The sequence below is a fragment of the Physella acuta genome, unplaced genomic scaffold (assembly GCF_028476545.2).
Source record: "Physella acuta isolate Inbredline_101_S28 unplaced genomic scaffold, ASM2847654v3 ptg000368l, whole genome shotgun sequence".
Taxonomy (NCBI): Eukaryota; Metazoa; Mollusca; class Gastropoda; family Physidae; genus Physella; species Physella acuta.
The window spans coordinates 70,001-90,915 of NW_026731887.1; the positions used below are offsets into that span (position 1 = coordinate 70,001).

General features: G+C 38.2%; 1 protein-coding gene and 1 long non-coding RNA gene across 2 annotated transcripts; both read left to right on the plus strand.

Annotated features, from left to right (window-relative positions):
• Positions 1-9,681: 9,681 nt before the first annotated feature.
• On the plus strand, positions 9,682-13,420 carry LOC131941654 (uncharacterized). Its single transcript, XR_009386666.1, has 3 exons — positions 9,682-9,785; positions 11,538-11,611; positions 13,295-13,420. It is a non-coding gene; the product is annotated as an uncharacterized LOC131941654 (long non-coding RNA).
• Positions 13,421-13,567: 147 nt separating this feature from the next.
• On the plus strand, positions 13,568-14,199 carry LOC131941655 (fibrinogen C domain-containing protein 1-A-like). The gene is made up of 2 exons (XM_059301037.1): positions 13,568-13,679; positions 13,797-14,199. The coding sequence occupies exon 2, from the start codon at positions 13,896-13,898 to the stop codon at positions 14,178-14,180; it is 285 nt and encodes a 94-aa protein (XP_059157020.1). The 5' UTR covers positions 13,568-13,679; positions 13,797-13,895; the 3' UTR covers positions 14,181-14,199.
• Positions 14,200-20,915: the final 6,716 nt, after the last annotated feature.

Consider the following 20,915-nt stretch of genomic DNA (forward strand, 5'->3'; position numbering starts at 1 on the left):
ACACACACACACACACACACACACACACACACACACACACACACACACACACACACACACACACACACACACACACACACACACACACACACACACACACACACACACACACACACACACACACACACACACACACACACACACACACACACACACACACACACACACACACACACACACACACACACACACACACACACACACACACACACACACACACACACACACACACACACACACACACACACACACACACACACACACACACACACACACACACACACACACACACACACACACACACACACACACACACACACACACACACACACACACACACACACACACACACACACACACACACACACACACACACACACACACACACACACACACACACACACACACACTCACACACACACACACACACACACACACACACACACACACACACACACACACACACACACACACACACACACACACACACACACACACACACACACACACACACACACACACACACACACACACACACACACACACACACACACACACACACACACACACACACACACACACACACACACACACACACACACACACACACACACACACACACACACACACACACACACACACACACACACACACACACACACACACACACACACACACACACACACACACACACACACACACACACACACACACACACACACACACACACACACACACACACACACACACACACACACACACACACACACACACACACACACACACACACACACACACACACACACACACACACACACACACACACACACACACACACACACACACACACACACACACACACACACACACACACACACACACACACACACACACACACACACACACACACACACACACACACACACACACACACACACACACACACACACACACACACACACACACACACACACACACACACACACACACACACACACACACACACACACACACACACACACACACACACACACACACACACACACACACACACACACACACACACACACACACACACACACACACACACACACACACACACACACACACACACACACACACACACACACACACACACACACACACACACACACACACACACACACACACACACACACACACACACACACACACACACACACACACACACACACACACACACACACACACACACACACACACACACACACACCACACACACACACACACACACACACACACACACACACACACACACACACACACACACACACACACACACACTCACACACACACACACACACACACACACACACACACACACACACACACACACACACACACACACACACACACACACACACACACACACACACACACACACACACACACACACACACACACACACACACACACACACACACACAACACACACACACACACACACACACACACACACACACACACACACACACACACACACACACCACACACACACACACACACACACACACACACACACACACACACACACACACACACACACACACACACACACACACACACACACACACACACACACACACACACACACACACACACACACACACACACACACACACACACACACACACACACACACACACACACACACACACACACACACACACACACACACACACACACACACACACACACACACACACACACACACACACACACACACACACACACACACACACACACACACACACACACACACACACACACCACACACACACACACACACACACACACACACACACACACACACACACACACACACACACACACACACACACACACACACACACACACACACACACACACACACACACACACACACACACACACACACACACACACACACACACACACACACACACACACACACACACACACACACACACACACACACACACACACACACACACACACACACACACACACACACACACACACACACACACACACACACACACACACACACACACACACACACACACACACACACACACACACACACACACACTCACACACACACACACACACACACACACACACACACACACACACACACACACACACACACACACACACACACACACACACACACACACACACACACACACACACACACACACACACACACACACACACACACACACACACACACACACACACACACACACACACACACACACACACACACACACACACACACACACACACACACACACACACACCACACACACACACACACACACACACACACACACACACACACACACACACACACACACACACACACACACACACACACACACACACACACACACACACACACACACACACACACACACACACACACACACACACACACACACACACACACACACACACACACACACACACACACACACACACACACACACACACACACACACACACACACACACACACACACACACACACACACACACACACACACACACACACACACACACACACACACACACACACACACACCACACACACACACACACACACACACACACACACACACACACACACACACACACACACACACACACACACACACACACACACACACACACACACACACACACACACACACACACACACACACACACACACACACACACACACACACACACACACACACACACACACACACACACCACACACACACACACACACACACACACACACACACACACACACACACACACACACACACACACACACACACACACACACACACACACACACCACACACACACACACACACACACACACACACACACACACACACACACACACACACACACACACACACACACACACACACACACACACACACACACACACACACACACACACACACACACACACACACACACACACACACACACACACACACACACACACACACACACACACACACACACACACACACACACACACACACACACACACACACACACACACACACACACACACACACACACACACACACACACACACACACACACACACACACACACACACACACACACACACACACACACACACACACACACACACACACACACACACACACACACACACACACACACACACACACACACACACACACACACACACACACACACACACACACACACACACACACACACACACACACACACACACACACACACACACACACACACACACACACACACACACACACACACACACACACACACACACACACACACACACACACACACACACACACACACACACACACACACACACACACACACACACACACACACACACACACACACACACACACACACACACACACACACACACACACACACACACACACACACACACACACACACACACACACACACACACACACACACACACACACACACACACACACACACACACACACACACACACACACACACACACACACACACACACACACACACACACACACACACACACACACACACACACACACACACACACACACACACACACACACACACACACACACACACACACACACACACACACACACACACACACACACACACACACACACACACACACACACACACACACACACACACACACACACACACACACACACACACACACACACACACACACACACACACACACACACACACACACACACACACACACACACACACACACACACACACACACACACACACACACACACACACACACACACACACACACACACACACACACACACACACACACACACACACACACACACACACACACACACACACACACACACACACACACACACACACACACACACACACACACACACACACACACACACACACACACACACACACACACACACACACACACACACACACACACACACACACACACACACACACACACACACACACACACACACACACACACACACACACACACACACACACACACACACACACACACACACACACACACACACACACACACACACACACACACACACACACACACACACACACACACACACACACACACACACACACACACACACACACACACACACACACACACACACACACACACACACACACACACACACACACACACACACACACACACACACACACACACACACACACGAGTTTTCATCACCGGCTTGTGAGGACTGATACAGATTTACAATAGTAGTATTTCTTTCTTACTTGTAGCCTGCTTTCATTCATTTAAGATGGTTTACTCATACATAGATCTAATACAAAACGTCTAAATATAAAGAAAAAAATAAATAATAATCATTAAAAAAGTTTTAAAAAACCCACGTTTTCTGATTGAACTAAAAAGTAGAAAATAAATACTATACATCACAATAATGCAAGCGATCACTCTACTATAAGCGATGAAAAACGTGGGGCGCCGAAGTAAAAGTTATATTACTATTGATTAGATAATACTATTGACTTTTATTAGGGAGCTTGTAGAGAGTCAACAGTATTAGAAACTGTAAGAAAATCACGGCGAGTTTTTTGGTACAATTATATAGCGGTCTAAAATGATCAATAAAATGTTTCCATGGATTAATTTAGTAATAAAAACAATAGAATATTCAATTGTCATCCAAAACAAAGCTTCCCTGAAAATTTCAGCGCGCTAGCTAACTGGGAAGTGCCAGAAATTTCGATCGCAAGATTGGATTGGAAAGACAAACACACAGAGAAAGCAAGTTAAAGAAAACGTGGGAAAATTAAAAACCAACCTGAAACTGAAAATGCAAATGTGTAATTAAATGATGATTCAAGGGATTTTTTTTTTTCTCGGCGTGCGTGGTGGGTTGAGGGGAAGGGGGGGGGGGGTGGAATTTGGGTTTTTAAGTAGAGCTGAAAAAAAAATTGGGATTACCGAGAATTATACAAATTTTAAGCAATCGGAAAAGTTATGTTATTACAATGAGACGCATCAAAGCAAACATTCTTCCTTTTCAAACATCTATATCTGTAGTCCTCAAACAGTTTTTTTTTTAATTAATTTAATTGTTTTAAACATTTAAATCAGTAATAATAATATATTTGATAGATTTTACACAGCATCAAAGACATGAACAAGGAACATCAATTGCGTACTGTTTTCACAACCGCTGTCGCTGTCTGAGTTAACTCCCTTCACACTGTAAAACCCACTGTCTGTCGTGTGTTTATTTTTGTTGTAAGACGCCAAATTCTCCCTAAGTTTATGGTTCTCTGTTTCCCCATCCTGTTTGACCTCCGCCTGTTCTGTGGTACACACGTTCTCAGCGCAGTTCAAATTCTCCTCAGATTTACTGTCTGTGGCACCCATAGCGGAATGAAATTGTTTGGCTGTGAGGGTTGTATCCATAGGATCCTCATATTCAGTAGAAGATAAAGTCTCTTTGCTGGGCATCATATCCTATTAAAATGTAAAAGGGATTCTAAAAAGCTTGAAATAAATCAGATATTTTAAAAATTTTGTTAATGAAAAATTGTGTTAATGTTTGTTAATGAAATACACCTGATTAAAAAATTAGTCACACATTAATGTGCAAAAAAGAATAAAAGAAATTATTAATTTAAAAACCTGCATTAGAGCATGAATCAGAAATTTTTGAGTTAAAAATAAAATAGTGCAAAAACTACTAGAATCTCAGTAATAAATGTGTAAGATATACAAATCTTATATAATTTTAGAACATAAATAAGAATTGAACCAAGTGTGTATCACATAAGTGAATGGAACTTTTAAACTCACCCATTGATTCAGTACAGTAAAACTCAAAAGACTGGCCGCGTCTGCTTCTAGAACTGGATCCTTCAGGTAATCTGCAAGTCCCTCCGGCACAGACGGTGTAGAGGTCTCTGCCAGGAGGGCACGTACCCAAAATTTCATGTCCTCTTTTGGATAAGGGCTAAAAATAAATAATGAAATTATTTGAACACAACACACATTGTAACTATATTATTTCTTTCTTCACTAAATAGGCTATTGCTTCACATTAAAATATACGTTGATAAAACATTTACCTTGCATAAAAATATATTGTGATAAGCAAATATATAAATAAGGAAGATTTTAATATTTAAACACAGAAGATTTTGATATCTATTTTCAACTAGCAAACATGATTTTCATTCTCACCATATAAATTGTATACATCTTTAATGGTTAAACCACTTAAAAATGTAATTACAAAACCTAACTTGTATTTTTACTTCTCCTAAACAATTTAAAACAAAGATAACTAATCTACAAGTAATTTTATTTTCTGTATACCTTCTGTATTCCTACTGTAAACCCTACTGTATACGTACTGCATACCTACTGTATGCCTACTGTATACCTAGTGTCATTTTCTCTTTTCTTTAACAAAAATTCATGAACTACAAATATATTCAGTGCATGTATTGTTATTTTCTCTTTTCCATAAAATCCACCTTGTTATTGAAAATAAATTTTGTTCCAGTACCTCAACTGTTATTTAGTCTCTTCTTTAACCATCTATAACCATCTAATTATTGACAATAAATTAAGTTTCTTTTCCCTATCTTTATTCTTCGTTCTTAATTTTAGTATTGGAAGGGATCCCCTCCAACACAATTAGGTATATGTGTGAACTGGTTATGCGCAATTGAATCCAATTTCAGCCTGCTTTTCTTTTTGGATTTGCTTTCATAGCCTTTGTCCAACCAAGAACAATCTACAAGGCAGCAGTTGTTTGATTTTGGAGTTGTCTCTTCAAGAAGAGCCGCTGTCCCCAGCTAACAGGCCTCATCTGCCCAAGGGTTTGAACTCAAGACTTTCTGGTTTAGCAAACACGAGCTTTTACCGACTCACCCATGCCGACCCCTTATAACCATCAAATTATTGATGATAAATTAAGTTTAATTACTGACTGTTATTTTCCCTATCAACAATCTAATTGTTGAAAATAAATTGGTTCCAGTACCTCAACTTTTACTTTCTCAATTCTCTAACCATCTCTAACCATCTAAAATTATTGACAATAAATTAAGTTTTTCCCTATCAACAATCTAAGTGTTGAAAACAAATTGGTTCCAGTACCTCAACTGTTATTTTCTCAATTCTCTAACCATCTCTAACCATCTAAAATTATTGAAAATAAATTAATTTTTTCCCTATCAACAATCTAATTATTAAAAATAAATTAATTTTTTCCCTATCAACAATCTAATTATTAAAAATAAATTAATTTTTTCCCTATCAACAATCTAATTATTGAAAACAAATAGGTTCCAGTACCTCAACTGTTATTTTCTCAATTCTCTAACCATCTCTAACCATCTAAAATTATTGACAATAAATTAATTTTTTCCCTATCAACAATCTAATTATTGAAAACAAATTGGTTCCAGTACCTCAACTGTTATTTTCTCAATTCTCTAACCATCTCTAACCATCTAAAATTATTGAAAATAAATTAATTTTTTCCCTATCAACAATCTAATTATTAAAAATAAATTAATTTTTTCCCTATCAACAATCTAATTATTAAAAATAAATTAATTTTTTCCCTATCAACAATCTAATTATTGAAAACAAATAGGTTCCAGTACCTCAACTGTTATTTTCTCAATTCTCTAACCATCTCTAACCATCTAAAATTATTGACAATAAATTAATTTTTTCCCTATCAACAATCTAATTATTGAAAACAAATTGGTTCCAGTACCTCAACTGTTATTTTCTCTCTCCCCCCTTCCATGATCATCAGTCCCAGTTCACTGTTTGTCTCCGCCAACGCTCGCCGCACGACACATGGCCTGAGTAGGAAGTTGAGCTCAAACTGTTTGCTGTGGTCAGTGCGATAGCACTCAAACATGTTGTCTCTGACCAGGCACCAACGCTTGCCCGCGATTGGTTGCTAGCTCGAAGGTCTCGAGTTTGTTTGGATCTCTGTTCCGATTTCAGATTGTAGGACGTCCCTGAGTCAACTCAGCTCAAATAGGTACCTAACTTATCAAGGTTAAGGCGGCTGGGCATAGTGCTGACTACACCCCTTTAAATGCCGACGTCAACAAACATATAAACTCTACTTCATCTGCTCAGTGGGTCGCTAGGTCTGAAGAGGAATCTATACATTAAAAAACATGATTATTGTTAAAAGTTAATGTCATTTGTTGAATTAAATTAGACTAAAAAAAATAAAATAGGATTTTTACATTGCTAATGATAAAAAATAGTTTTAATAAATGGAGTTGAAGATTTTAACTGACGTGAGAGACTTAAGTTTAGGTTTATGGTGAGAATTATACATGTATGTTTAGGCTCATGATTTATCTCATGAGGCTTAAGTTTAGGTTTAGCTTGGAAAGTACCTAACTCACGTTAGGGAAAGCAAAGGTGACTGGGCATAGTGCTGAACACACACTATCCTTTCATATACCGAGGTCACAGTAACAGGTGAACTATACTTCGATTGCCCCATAGACCGTCAGCTTAAAAAAGGGGACTTACTTTTAGGATTATAAAAGAACAGGCTGACTTGACATTTGGCGGGGGGGGGGGGGGGGGGGGAGAGGGGAAGACTAAACTTTTCGTTTTATGTATAAATTCTATTTCGTACAAGGTTTAGACATTTTTCAGGGTCGAATATCTAATTACTTGTAGATCTACATCAACCTATCGCATGAGACAAATCGATAGTGATATTAAACGAAATCCTGATTTGAACAGAGCTTAGACAAATTGCTTTAAGAAACTTCACTTGCTCAGATGACTAATCATAGGATGAGGTATTCAGAGGCGTAGCGAAGTCGGGCGTCACCCGGTGCGGCACTTAATGGTGTCACCCCCCCCCCCCCCCCCCCCCCCCAGAGGCGTAGCGACACGTCCCGGGGACAAACTTTCAATTTTCGATTTGCACCCCCGTCAATTTTTTCTCTATATATTATGCTATTTTTTGCCTTGGTGTCACCCCCTAAATGGTGTCACCCGGTGCGGTCCGCACCCCGCCCCCCCCCCTCGCTACGCCTCTTGAGGTAGTTAAGACGCTCGTCTGATTGGTTGGTGCACACGGCACTAGAGGGCGGACTGGATGATCATCTCATTAGTTTGTGCACACGGCCCTAACAGACAGACTCAACACAACGTAAGAATTTCATCTAACGAGCCGGCCCGCGGCATAACATACGCCGCTATTTAGTTGTTTCTAATTTTCAGTAATTCATAATTTGTGAATTCGACAGTACCAACGCTGACACTGAAAATATTTCTTTAAAACACTATAAGTAGCTCGTTAAGGACCATAACCCCCCCCTTCCTTCCCCCCCCCTCCCCCCCCTACGTTTAAAATCGTTGGCTCTGCTTGTAAACATTTAGAGTGAACACAGCTCACTAAAACCATGTAGGGGTGGGGAGGTAGGGAGAGCGTTTGCAGCTTGTTTTTTAACGGCTCGAAGAAGAGAATTATATATATAGATTAATTGGTGCACACGACACTAAGATTAATTTCATTAACTGATGCACACGGTACATACATTCATCTCATGAATTGGTGCACACAATCCTAACAGGGCTGCCGAACACCACCATGGACTATAGAAGTTTGCTGGTTGCTGTTTTACTGCTGTCTCAGCATATCTTCACTGCACAGACAGACAACTATACGGGTTTGTCTTTGTTTCAGTAGTCTTTGTTTTAGTAGTCTTTGTTTCAGTAGTCTTTGTTTCAGTAGTCTTTGTTTCAGTAGTCTTTGATTCAGTAGTCTTTGTTTCAGTAGTCTTTGTTTTAGTAGTCTTTGTTTCAGTAGTCTTTGTTTTAAGTAGTCTTTGTTTTAAGTAGTCTTTGTTTTCAGTAGTCTTTGTTTCAGTAGTCTTAGTTTCAGTAGTCTTTGTTTTAGTAGTCTTTGTTTCAGTAGTCTTTGTTTCAGTAGTCTTTGTTTTAGTAGTCTTTGTTTTAAGTAGTCTTTGTCTCAGTAATCTTTGTTTTCAGTAGTCTTTGTTTCAGTAGTCTTTGTTTCAGTAGTCTTTGTTTCAGTAGTCTTTGTTTCAGTAGTCTTTGTTTCAGTAGTCTTTGTTTTAAGTAGTCTTTGTCTCAGTACTCTTTGTTTTCAGTAGTCTTTGTTTTAAGTAGTCTTTGCTTTCAGTAGTCTTTGTTTCAGTAGTCTTTGTTTTAGTAGCCTTTGTTTCAGTAGTCTTTGTTTTAAGTAGTCTTTGTTTTCAGTAGTCTTTGTTTTCAGTAGTCTTTGCTTTCAGTAGTCTTTGTTTTAAGTAGTCTTTGTTTTCAGTACTCTTTGCTTTCAGTAGTCTTGTTTTCAGTAGTCTTTGTTTTCACTAGTCTTTGTTACAGAACAGTTCGCATTAGTTGTCTTTGTGTTAGAGACTTTGTTTCAGTACACTTCGCATTAGGTGCCTTTATTTCAGTAGACTTTCTCTGTTTGCAGATCTAATATTTTTACCTTTTAAATAAACTTATTTTACACTTATCAAGCACCACAAACTAAATCTGTACACTGATGTTTCTTGAAGTGTTCTCTCGCAGTGGTGTAGCGAGGTCGGGTGTCACCCGGTGCGGCACTTAATGGTGTCACTCCCCAGAGGCGTTGCGACCCTTCCCGGGGACAAACTTTCAAGTTTTCGATTTGCACCCCCCTCAAACTTTCGGTTTGCACCCCCCCCCTCAAGTTTTTGATTTGCACCCCCCCCCCCCTCAAACTTTCGATTTGCACCCCCCCCCCTCAAGTTTTTTATTTGAACCTCCCCCCCCCCTCAAACTTTCGATTTGCACCCCCCTCAAGTTTTTATCTCTATATTTTCCTATTTTTTGCCTTGGTGTCACCCCCCTAAATGGTGTCACCCGGTGCGGTCCGCACCCCCCGCCCCCCCCCCCCCCTCGCTACGCCCCTGTTCTCTCGTAAACTGACCAATGTTGTAGAAAACTTTTGTCAAACTTGAAATTTTCTGCTGTATTCCGTCCAAATCGTGAACAAATATAAAAGATTACTAAGTAAGGTATATTTGGTAAAAAAAATATATGTGCCTTGCACAATGAACATTAAACAATGAACATTAAACAATGAACATTAAAGAATGAACATAAAACAATGAACATCAGACAATAAACAAAGAAGATCAAATAATGAACAATGATTAATGAACATTAAACAATGAACATTAAACAATGAACATTAAACAAGGAACATTAAACAAGGAACATTAAACAATAAACAAAGAAGATCAAACAATGAACAATGATTATTGATTATTAAACAATGAACATTAAACAATGAACATTAAATAATGAACATCAAACAATAAACAAAGAAGATCAAACAATGAACAATGATTAATGAACATTAAACAATAAACATTAAACAGTGTACAAACTCAATTTAATGTTGAATTTTTTCTTCGTCTTCAAAGAGAACAGATATACAAGAGCCATAAGGACAGGGCGCTGTAGTTCCAGGCACTATTGTAGAACTGAACACGGATCGGTGCGTTTTATCAGGCTTTTATTTAGTTCGCAACGTCTGTTTTTTTGTTCATTTGTGGGTTTGTGGGGTTGTAACTCAATTTTGACATACTTCTAGTGCAGCAATTTTATTAAAACTTTCCAGATACGTTCCACTTTGATGACAATACAAGTCTATTTGTTTTTTAAATTTAATTAGATGATTATTAAGTTATTAAAAAATTATTTAAGTGGTTCGAAACAAAGGGGAGATAACAAAATTATATCACTCGATATATTATTATATTCAATAACAGAAGGTAGCAAGATTAAGAATTATCCTTCTTTTTATCAGCTTGCTGTTGTCTGTAAATTGTGGTCACGGACGGCTGATTTTTCACGATGTTTGTAAAAAAAAAAAAAAGTTAGCAAGCGCACAAAATCACCCCACAACTTTCAACAGGGGTGTGCTGGGTCCACCGGGACACTACAAAAAAATAAAAAATAAACCGGGAGTGATCTCCCCTAAACTTTCTCGCATTTTCTTATATAACTTGAAATATAGACATGATTTTTAATTACTTAAACTTTTAAAAATAGAATAGAATCTCATAGAAAAAAGAATTGCGCACCAAGCGAACGCCAAAACAAAATGTGCATAATAGTGCGCAATATTATTAGTACTTTATAAATTTACATGCGTTTTTTGAGAAATCGAAAATAGCGTAAATTAGTACTTCTGGTCAACGGAAATTACTCAAAATTTGATAGAAGGCGGAAAATTAGATGTTTTACTTACATGTGAAATTTCATTTATCTATCTGAAATAGCACTCAAGTTATAGGCTTTTGAAAAATTCAAAGTAAAAAAAGTACCACTTCCGGTTATCGGAAATCGCTCAAAAGTTGATCAGGATCTACGACTTTGATAAAATACTTATATATGAAATTTCATCTACCTAGCTGTAACGGTACTCAAGTTATCGTGTTTACACACAGACAGACAGACACACAGACATACGGACAAGATTGCAAAATTATGTTTTTCTGTATCAGTCAGGTGTAAAACGTCGAGATTTGTAAAAATCTCGATTTTTTTTGCACGATTACAAGAAAGTAAAAACCAGTATGCGGAAAGGAAAAAAAATCCCAGTATGTGGAAAAAAAAATCACAGTATGCAGAAAGAGAGAAAAAAAAATGTCAGTATGCTGAAAGGAATAAAAAAATCCTCGTATGCGGAAAGGAAAAAAAAAATCCCAGTATGCGGAAAGGAAAATAAATCACAGTATGCAGAAAAGAGAAAAAAATGTCAGTATGCTGAAAGGAATAAAAAAAAATCCCCGTATGCGGAAAGGAAAAAAAAATTCCGGTATGCGGAAAAGAGAAAAAAATGTCAGTATGTTGAAAGGAATAAAAAAAAAATAATATAAAAAAGGAATTAAAAAAATACAGGTATGCGGAAAGAAAAAAAAATCCCATTGTGGCGCTAGGAAAAACACCGGGTGGACCAAGATACACATGAAAATATACATAAAGTTAAGTCTGGAAGGACCGCGTCGACCCACCCAGTCCACCCCTCTTTTAAAACCACTCCTCTCAATAACGTGGAGTGCAACTATCTGTAAAGCGAATGACACACACCCCATCGAGTTAAAAAAAAAAATTCCTTTATTTTTTTCTTCTTCCCAATGTTGGTTTAAAAATTCAAAACGAAATTTAATTTCAGAACAAACATCCAACCTGTGAAAAAAAGTATCTGACACCTTGTATGAAGAGAGAGGAACTATTCAAATCATTCGGAGGAAAACTTGTTTTATGTGACACAGTAACTGATGGCGGAGCGTGGATCATTATTCAAGTATAATTTAAATAAAGCTAATTAGTAATCGAAACACATGATAATTCAACATTAGAAATATAATGTCTTTTAAAAACTGTCTTTGATTTAGTGATCTGAAATTTGCATTCTTCTTTGATTACGGTACATAATAATTCGATTTAATGGACAATTGAACTTCAAAAGAAACTGGGCAGATTACAAAAACGGATTCGGCACATTAGACAGTGAATTCTGGATAGGAAACGAACTGATTCATCAACTAACAACCAATGTGAGACATACTCTTTTAAAAAATTCTAGGATGGTTCTATAAACGTTGCATATAAAATGAATAAGACTAATATACTAAGACCTAGTAATACACGTACACGTCTCTTTTGTTACACAGGGCTACACTGAAATAAGATTTGACTTGACATTTCAAGGCGGATCCTACTATGCCGTGCACAGTAACTTTCAAGTCCAAAACGAAGCCTCTCAGTACTTCATGACGGTCGGACCTTACACGGGCAACTCCAGTGATCGATTCGGTTACGCCAGCGGGATCGGATTCACCACCATAGACAGGGACAACGACGTCGACCACAACAACAACAACTGCGCCGACTACTACCACGGTGGTTGGTGGTACAAGGGCTGCCACAGCATGAACATCAACGGCCAGTGGGGCAACACACGCTATGGAGAAGGGCTCACCTGGTACCCTCTGACTTCCTTCTACCAATCTGTCAGCACCGTGGAGATGAAAGTGCGAAAACCAGATACTTCGTAGATGTCAACACCAGTGTTTCTTCCAGACTTTTTTCTCCGGGGGGGGGGGGCACTTAAAATTTTCGGGGGGGGGGGGGTAAACTTTCTTCGGGGGGGGGGGGGCGGACACTGTTAAAAGTATATATTTTCTATATAAATTAAATAAATTTCATTTCGTTCGGGGGGCGGTAAAAATATTTCTGTGGGGGGGGGGGGGGGGGGGCGAACCATGGAAGAAACTCTGGTCAACACAAGGCTTGTAATTCTCGGTCTTTCTCACTTAAAATTTAAAACCTCGCTAGCCAGGAAGAGATAGAAATTTTCGAACCAATTTAATTGTTGCGAACATGATCCCGTTGATAAAAAACAACAACAACACAGCGGCTATTTTTTTTCTAGGCATCGCTTCAAGATTAAAAAAAAACCACCAAGTTAAAAAAAATGCAACTATTATTAAAAAAAATTAAATAAATTAACTATAGCGGAAGTAATAATTCCAAATAATTATTTTTTTAACCGATTTAATTAAAAATATTCAAATTTAGTTTGAAAAAAATAGCCCGCCAGCTGGCAAGTACGAAATACGAGAGGTCGGTGATTTACAAGCCCAATTGACACATCTGTCTATGTTTGTCTGTCTTTGACATCAATAAAGTTGGTCAATAAAGTTGTCCAATAAAGTTGGTCAATAAAGTTGTTGAATGAAAAACTAACATGTATTCTGTGTCTAAGCTAATACAATCCTAAAGCAGGGCAAGTAATGCACGTTCATCTACTGTTTGCATAGCTTTTATTGTTCTCTTAAAAAATTCTAATAATTTTCCCATTTCGTTGTATTTGTAGCAACGCCGGGCATTATCTGTTTATAGGGAGTTTATTCCTTGCCATATTATGTAGCAGTCAGATTATGTAAAAGTTGGCTTGTTGTCAGGGGCGGAACTACTGTGCCGCCAGACCCCCCAATTCGGGGGGGGGGGGGCACGCCATTTAGGGACCCACAGACGACTATAGTAAAAAAAAAATAATAGTTAAAATGTTTTTAATTTTCTTGCATTTTCGACTTGATGGTTGTTTTGTAAAAAGATTACCGTAGCTGTGGTTTGATTATCTTTATTCTATAGCCACCAACTCAAGCTCTTGTATATTCTTTTTCCCTTTGTTTTTAAATCACTGTGAAAGCCGAGTCTTCTTTCTCCAACAATCAAACTTATCAAAGATAATCAAACGTTAAAACCCCTTCCATGACTTATTTCCCTTTTTTAAATAGTCAAATAAGGGTGCCCATAAGCTCCCTTTAATAGATTTTTACTAAACAAATTGAAAAGCAATAAATTATCTTAATTATTATTTTTTAATAAATTACTTACTAAAGAATGACATTGTATAAAAAGGAAATGTATTTAAAACTAATAATATAAATACAAAAAAACATAAAAATAAACATAACACGAGACACCATTACTTATGCAAAGCTTTCATGAATTATATTTTTTTTTATATAGTCCAGGTGTCGGCAACCTTTTGAGACGGAAGAGCCAAAATTTACAATTTACAAAATTTTCCAGTTTTTAAAGAGCCACTAACATTAGGATTAAGTAAAAACAAATTATATTATTTTAGCTAGCTCTGCAATTATACACTTAGTTATCAAATAATAAAACTATATGACTATCCCAATCCACTTTAGGGGCTCTTAACTTTTTTTTTTTCTTTACTCACATCATCCATTAGACAGGTAGGAATCAACACGACAAACTCCGACTAACTGGCTAGGATATCGGTTTGATTACTGTATCAATCACTTTTGTCCTTTGGTTCTCACCTAGCTGCTGTTCCACCACACTGAACGCAAGGTAAACTCGTACCCCACCGTCCAGTCCCTGCTGAAAAGAAGGAAGCTAATAACTAAAAAACTACGTCACTCAAGTCAAATTGATGATTAATGACAGATGGGGAAATACATTCTGAATAAAATAACATTCTCCATTTAACGATATTCGAAAAAGTCGGCACGCACTCGGTAATGTGGCAAGCATTGCACGGCTGTGGGGCTGGGCTTGGTGCCCAAGCTGCTGTCAGCTGTCCGAATACTCTCTATCTATTCCCACCTATTCTCATTCGCTGATTAGTGTTTTTATTATGTTTAAAGTTGTGTTTCTTTACAGTATTTAATTTGTTATGGTTTTTGAAAAAAAAATACTATAATTTCTAATATGTGTGCATGGAACTCGAGAGCCGCCACTTAACATCAAAAGAGCCGCATGCGGCTCGCGAGCCGCAGGTTGCCGACCCCTGGTATAGTCAAAATAAACTAAATCATACTTTCAAATCACGCATGAAAATAATGACATGTTGTTGTAATTTGTTTTAATTGAACAAAAAACTTTTTTTTCAAAACCCGAACAGGCCAGCAATAAGTACCCCATGTTAGCATTTTGTGTTATATATATATATATATATATATATATATATATATATATATATATATATATATATATATATATATATATATATATATATATATATATATATATATATATTTTTTTTTTTTTTTTTTTTTTCTTTTCTAGTTCCGCCACTGGTTGTTGTGAGGGTGGGGTTATTTGAATTTACTAGAAAGCTAAGGGGAGAGCACTCCCCGTTTTATTAAGTAAACAGAAACGAACGTATTAGTTCCACATAGTTTTAAATTGTGAGATTAAAGTTTACATATACATTGACATTCACTAAACAAAAAAAAATGATGAAGTTTGCTTGTTTTAAAATGTTTAGATTTAAAAAAAAATTAAACATACTATTCCAACTGTCGTCTATTTATAAAAGTACAAGCAAAGAATGAATAATGATGTGACACGTGGAATAAAAGTAATAGGCTACTGTCTAACTGTAATTTAAAATAGATATAAACACCAACTAAATCAAGTGTATTTTACCATTGATGCATAACATTAATCTATATATAGCAATATTATTTCCATTATAATCCAGTAAATGCGTTGTCCTTTATGCTAATTTCTTTACCTTTCTACAACAGGCGATATAATTTGTTATCAAACGATTTGGTTGTGACAAAAGTAAATTGTTTTAATAACACAATTGTAACAACATTTTAGTAACTCTAGTCTAAAACTGCAGGAATTGAAAAGCCGGGAAATAGAGAAAACTCCGTTCTATACTCAAGTTTATGCTAAGTACACAGGTATTTACATATATCTCTAGCATGCTCTTTTATTTAAGAACAAATGCAAGTCTTACAGTATTTTTAAGTTATTGAAATAAAGAAATCAATTTTCATTGTAAAAGGTTTGACACGAACAAATTCACATTTGCTTTCAATTGTTTTCATATGAATCATAAATTCATATTCATTATCAAACAGATCCTTATTGTACAACTCCAAAATTCGGGAAAATAAATACAGAGCATAAAGTAGGGTCTGTTGTTGACTGAACGCAAAAAATGTGTTCATCTTTTCATTTAGAAAATGAAATTTTTTAGAGACAATGAATAATAACGTGAATTCAACTACTGCCATTGAAATAGTCAGCACATCCATATCTTTTCCTGGGAAAATCACGAGGTTGTATTAAATTGGGTAATGTTCCAGATATTTACATTATTAAATACAATATGCATCTAGCATATTAAAATTTAAAATTAAAAATTTAAAATATTTAAAATTAAAAAAAATACATATTATAATTTTTGTAAAATTTTTATATCGTATAGAAAATTGCTGGCCTATTACTTGATATAGTTGCAATATTGACGTCATTCTTTTTAAATTAACCACTAGCATATTATATTTATTTTTTTGAAGACACATAATAACAGTGAAGTAATAGTTTAAGCTTAAAATTTCTAATGATAGCTGAAAGAAGGAAAAAAAAACATTATTTACAATTACATAAAATTTCAAATAAAACGGTTAAAAATTAAAACGAAATATATTTTTTTTAATGCCACCATTTATCCTAAATTAAAACGGAGTTCTACAATAGATTAATACAATTCCTCAACAGTTACATCAAATTACAATACACCGACCAAAACTAATACGATAACAACATTGCTACGTAATTTATAATTTAGAGCGAATAATAATTAAGTTACGTTTCATTGTGTATTATTATCGTTGGCAGACTTCGATAGTTTGACTACTAGGTCGTCTTAAAAAAATAAATATGTTTACCATATTGATAATACAATTATAAATGGAAATATAAGCTTATGTTAAGTATACAACAAAGGATTGCTAGCAAAATAAGTAAATAAGTCAACCATTTATATTAACAAAAATTTAAATAGAAACACTATTTAGTAGGCAGAGACCTAAGCGTGTTTATTCAAAATAAATAGTTACACAAACATTCAAATAAAATTATGCTTTAAATTTTGATAATTTATTCTATGATGGAGAATTCAACGGTGAAAAACACACGGGAAGCAACCTTAACGTTTTCGTTTGATCAATATATTCTTTCAATGTTGGTTTGCTGTGCTATGTATGTTGTAGTTTCAACTTTCGGGATCATCACCAACATAATCAACATCCGAACCTACATTGTAATGGGACTCAAAGACGCCATGACAGTTTCGTTTCTTATCCTATCGATTTCGGATTTTAACTTCTCGGTTGTGTTCTCTGCTTTAGGTATTTTAGGCGTGATGCACGTGGCCAAGGTCAAGGTTGATGCGTGGTTTCCGGTAGAGCCCTACACCGTCGCCACATACTTCACTCATCTAGTCATACTCTTCTCTTCCGTGGTTGCTCTAAACACAAGTTTTATATCGGTGGCACGATGCATGTGCGTTACATTCCCATTTTATTTCAGAAACACGTTTACAAGAAAAACGTCTACATTTTTTATGCTTTTTGGCTATGTGATCAGCGTATCGGTGTATATACCGGTCTTCGCGAGCTCGTACGTTGTAGAAACTTTTGATCCAGTGCACAACAGGTCTAAGCTGATGGTGTTGATACCAGTACAGGGAGAAGTCATAAGAAATATTGTGTGGGATATTTTAGGAATAGCGATACCTCTTCTGACCCAGGTAGTTATTATTGTGTTTACGGTTATAATGGCGCTTGAGCTAGCGAACTCACAGAGATTTAGATCAGTGACGGTATACAATAACATGCCTTCACATTCAACAGAGAAGAATAATGTCAATAGAAAACATCCAAAGAAAAAACCAGGAAAACTATTTGGTAAAGAACGAGAAGTCGTAAAACAAGTGTTTATGATCTCCTTTGTTTACATATCGTGTAACATGCCAAAGGTCTTGTACCTTCTAACGGCAGTTATCGTTCCTGAATTCTCGCTCAACGGTCGATTGAATTATTTGTATTTAACAGTTAGCACAATCCGTATGGTGTTTGAGGTGATTCACCCAGTCGTCAGCCTACCCATCTATCACACGTACAACTCCAAGTTCAGGCGATTGTGCTTAATATAACATACGTCGGTTCAGAGGCGTAGCGAGGGGGGGGGGGGGCGGGGAGTGCGGACCGCACCGGGTGACACCATTTAGGGAGGTGACACCAAGGCAAAAAATAGCAAAATATATGGAGAAAAACTTGAGGGGGGGGGTGCAAATCGAAAATTTGAAAGTTTGTCCCCGGGAAGGGTCGCCACGCCTCTGGGGGGGGGGGGGGGGTGACACCATTAAGTGCCGCACCGGGTGACACCCGACCTCGCTACGCCACTGCGTCGGTTATTGACTTGTGTGTGTGTGTGTGTTTTAAATTTAAAACACTTTCAATGGAGCTTTGTAGTTTACAACGTGTTTATCACATTCCTTTTGGTAAAATATATAAAAATTGTGTAGACAATATAATATCGTGCATGACATTTTATCTATCGCGCATCGTTGCGTGTTAATCTTAAGTTGCCTTTCCTGATGTATAAAGATCGATCCAAGGTTGTTTTATTTTTTAGAAAAATTGAAATAATTTCGTCGTTGTAAGTAAACTGTTTTTTCTATGATAGACAATTTTCTGATTTTACAAATAAATTAAAGTACACACTTATCTCTGTAATTAAAGGCACAATGCGATATATATATATATATATATATATATATATATATATATATATATATATAGAGAGAGAGAGAGAGAGAGAGAGAGAGAGAGAGAGAGAGGAGAGAGAGAGAGAGAGAGAGAGAGAGAGAGAGAGAGAGAGAGAGAGAGAGAGAGAGAGAGAAAGGACAAAAAATATATATTTCAGTAAAAATAAATGCGTGGTCGGATGGTAGAGTTTACCACTGCTAACCCGAAAGTCTCGAGGTAAGATCCGGTACTTGAGTCTATAGGAGATCCACGAGCAAACCCAACTCTGATGGGTATATTAAAGACGTTAGACAAAACTAAGGTGGCTGGGCCAAGTGCTGACCACTTGACTTACTTGACGTAATCCTCTTTGTTCCTTATGGGAGCATTTCCTTCCATTTCTTCAGGTCCCCGGCTATAAATTTTGCCATCTCCCAAGACATCCCTGTTGGCTTCAGTTCTCCAAAAAGACTCCGCCTCTAGGTCTGTCTTGGGCGCTCTCTCTTCCGCTTTCCCTGGGGGTTCCACTCAAGCGCTTGGCGTGTAACATTTGGGTGAGCCTTTTGCAGTGTGTGACCAACCCAGCGCCACTTCCTCCTTCTTATTTGCACACCCAAAGGCTCCTGCCTAGCTTTCCTCCATAGTTCTATGTTTGGTACTTTGTCCTGCCATCTTAATTTCAATATATGTCTAAGGCATCTG

What these genes read in the sequence shown, in the direction of transcription:
- LOC131941655 (XM_059301037.1), top strand. Translation starts at nt 13,896, where the DNA reads ATGACGGTCGGACCTTACACGGGCAACTCCAGTGATCGATTCGGTTAC.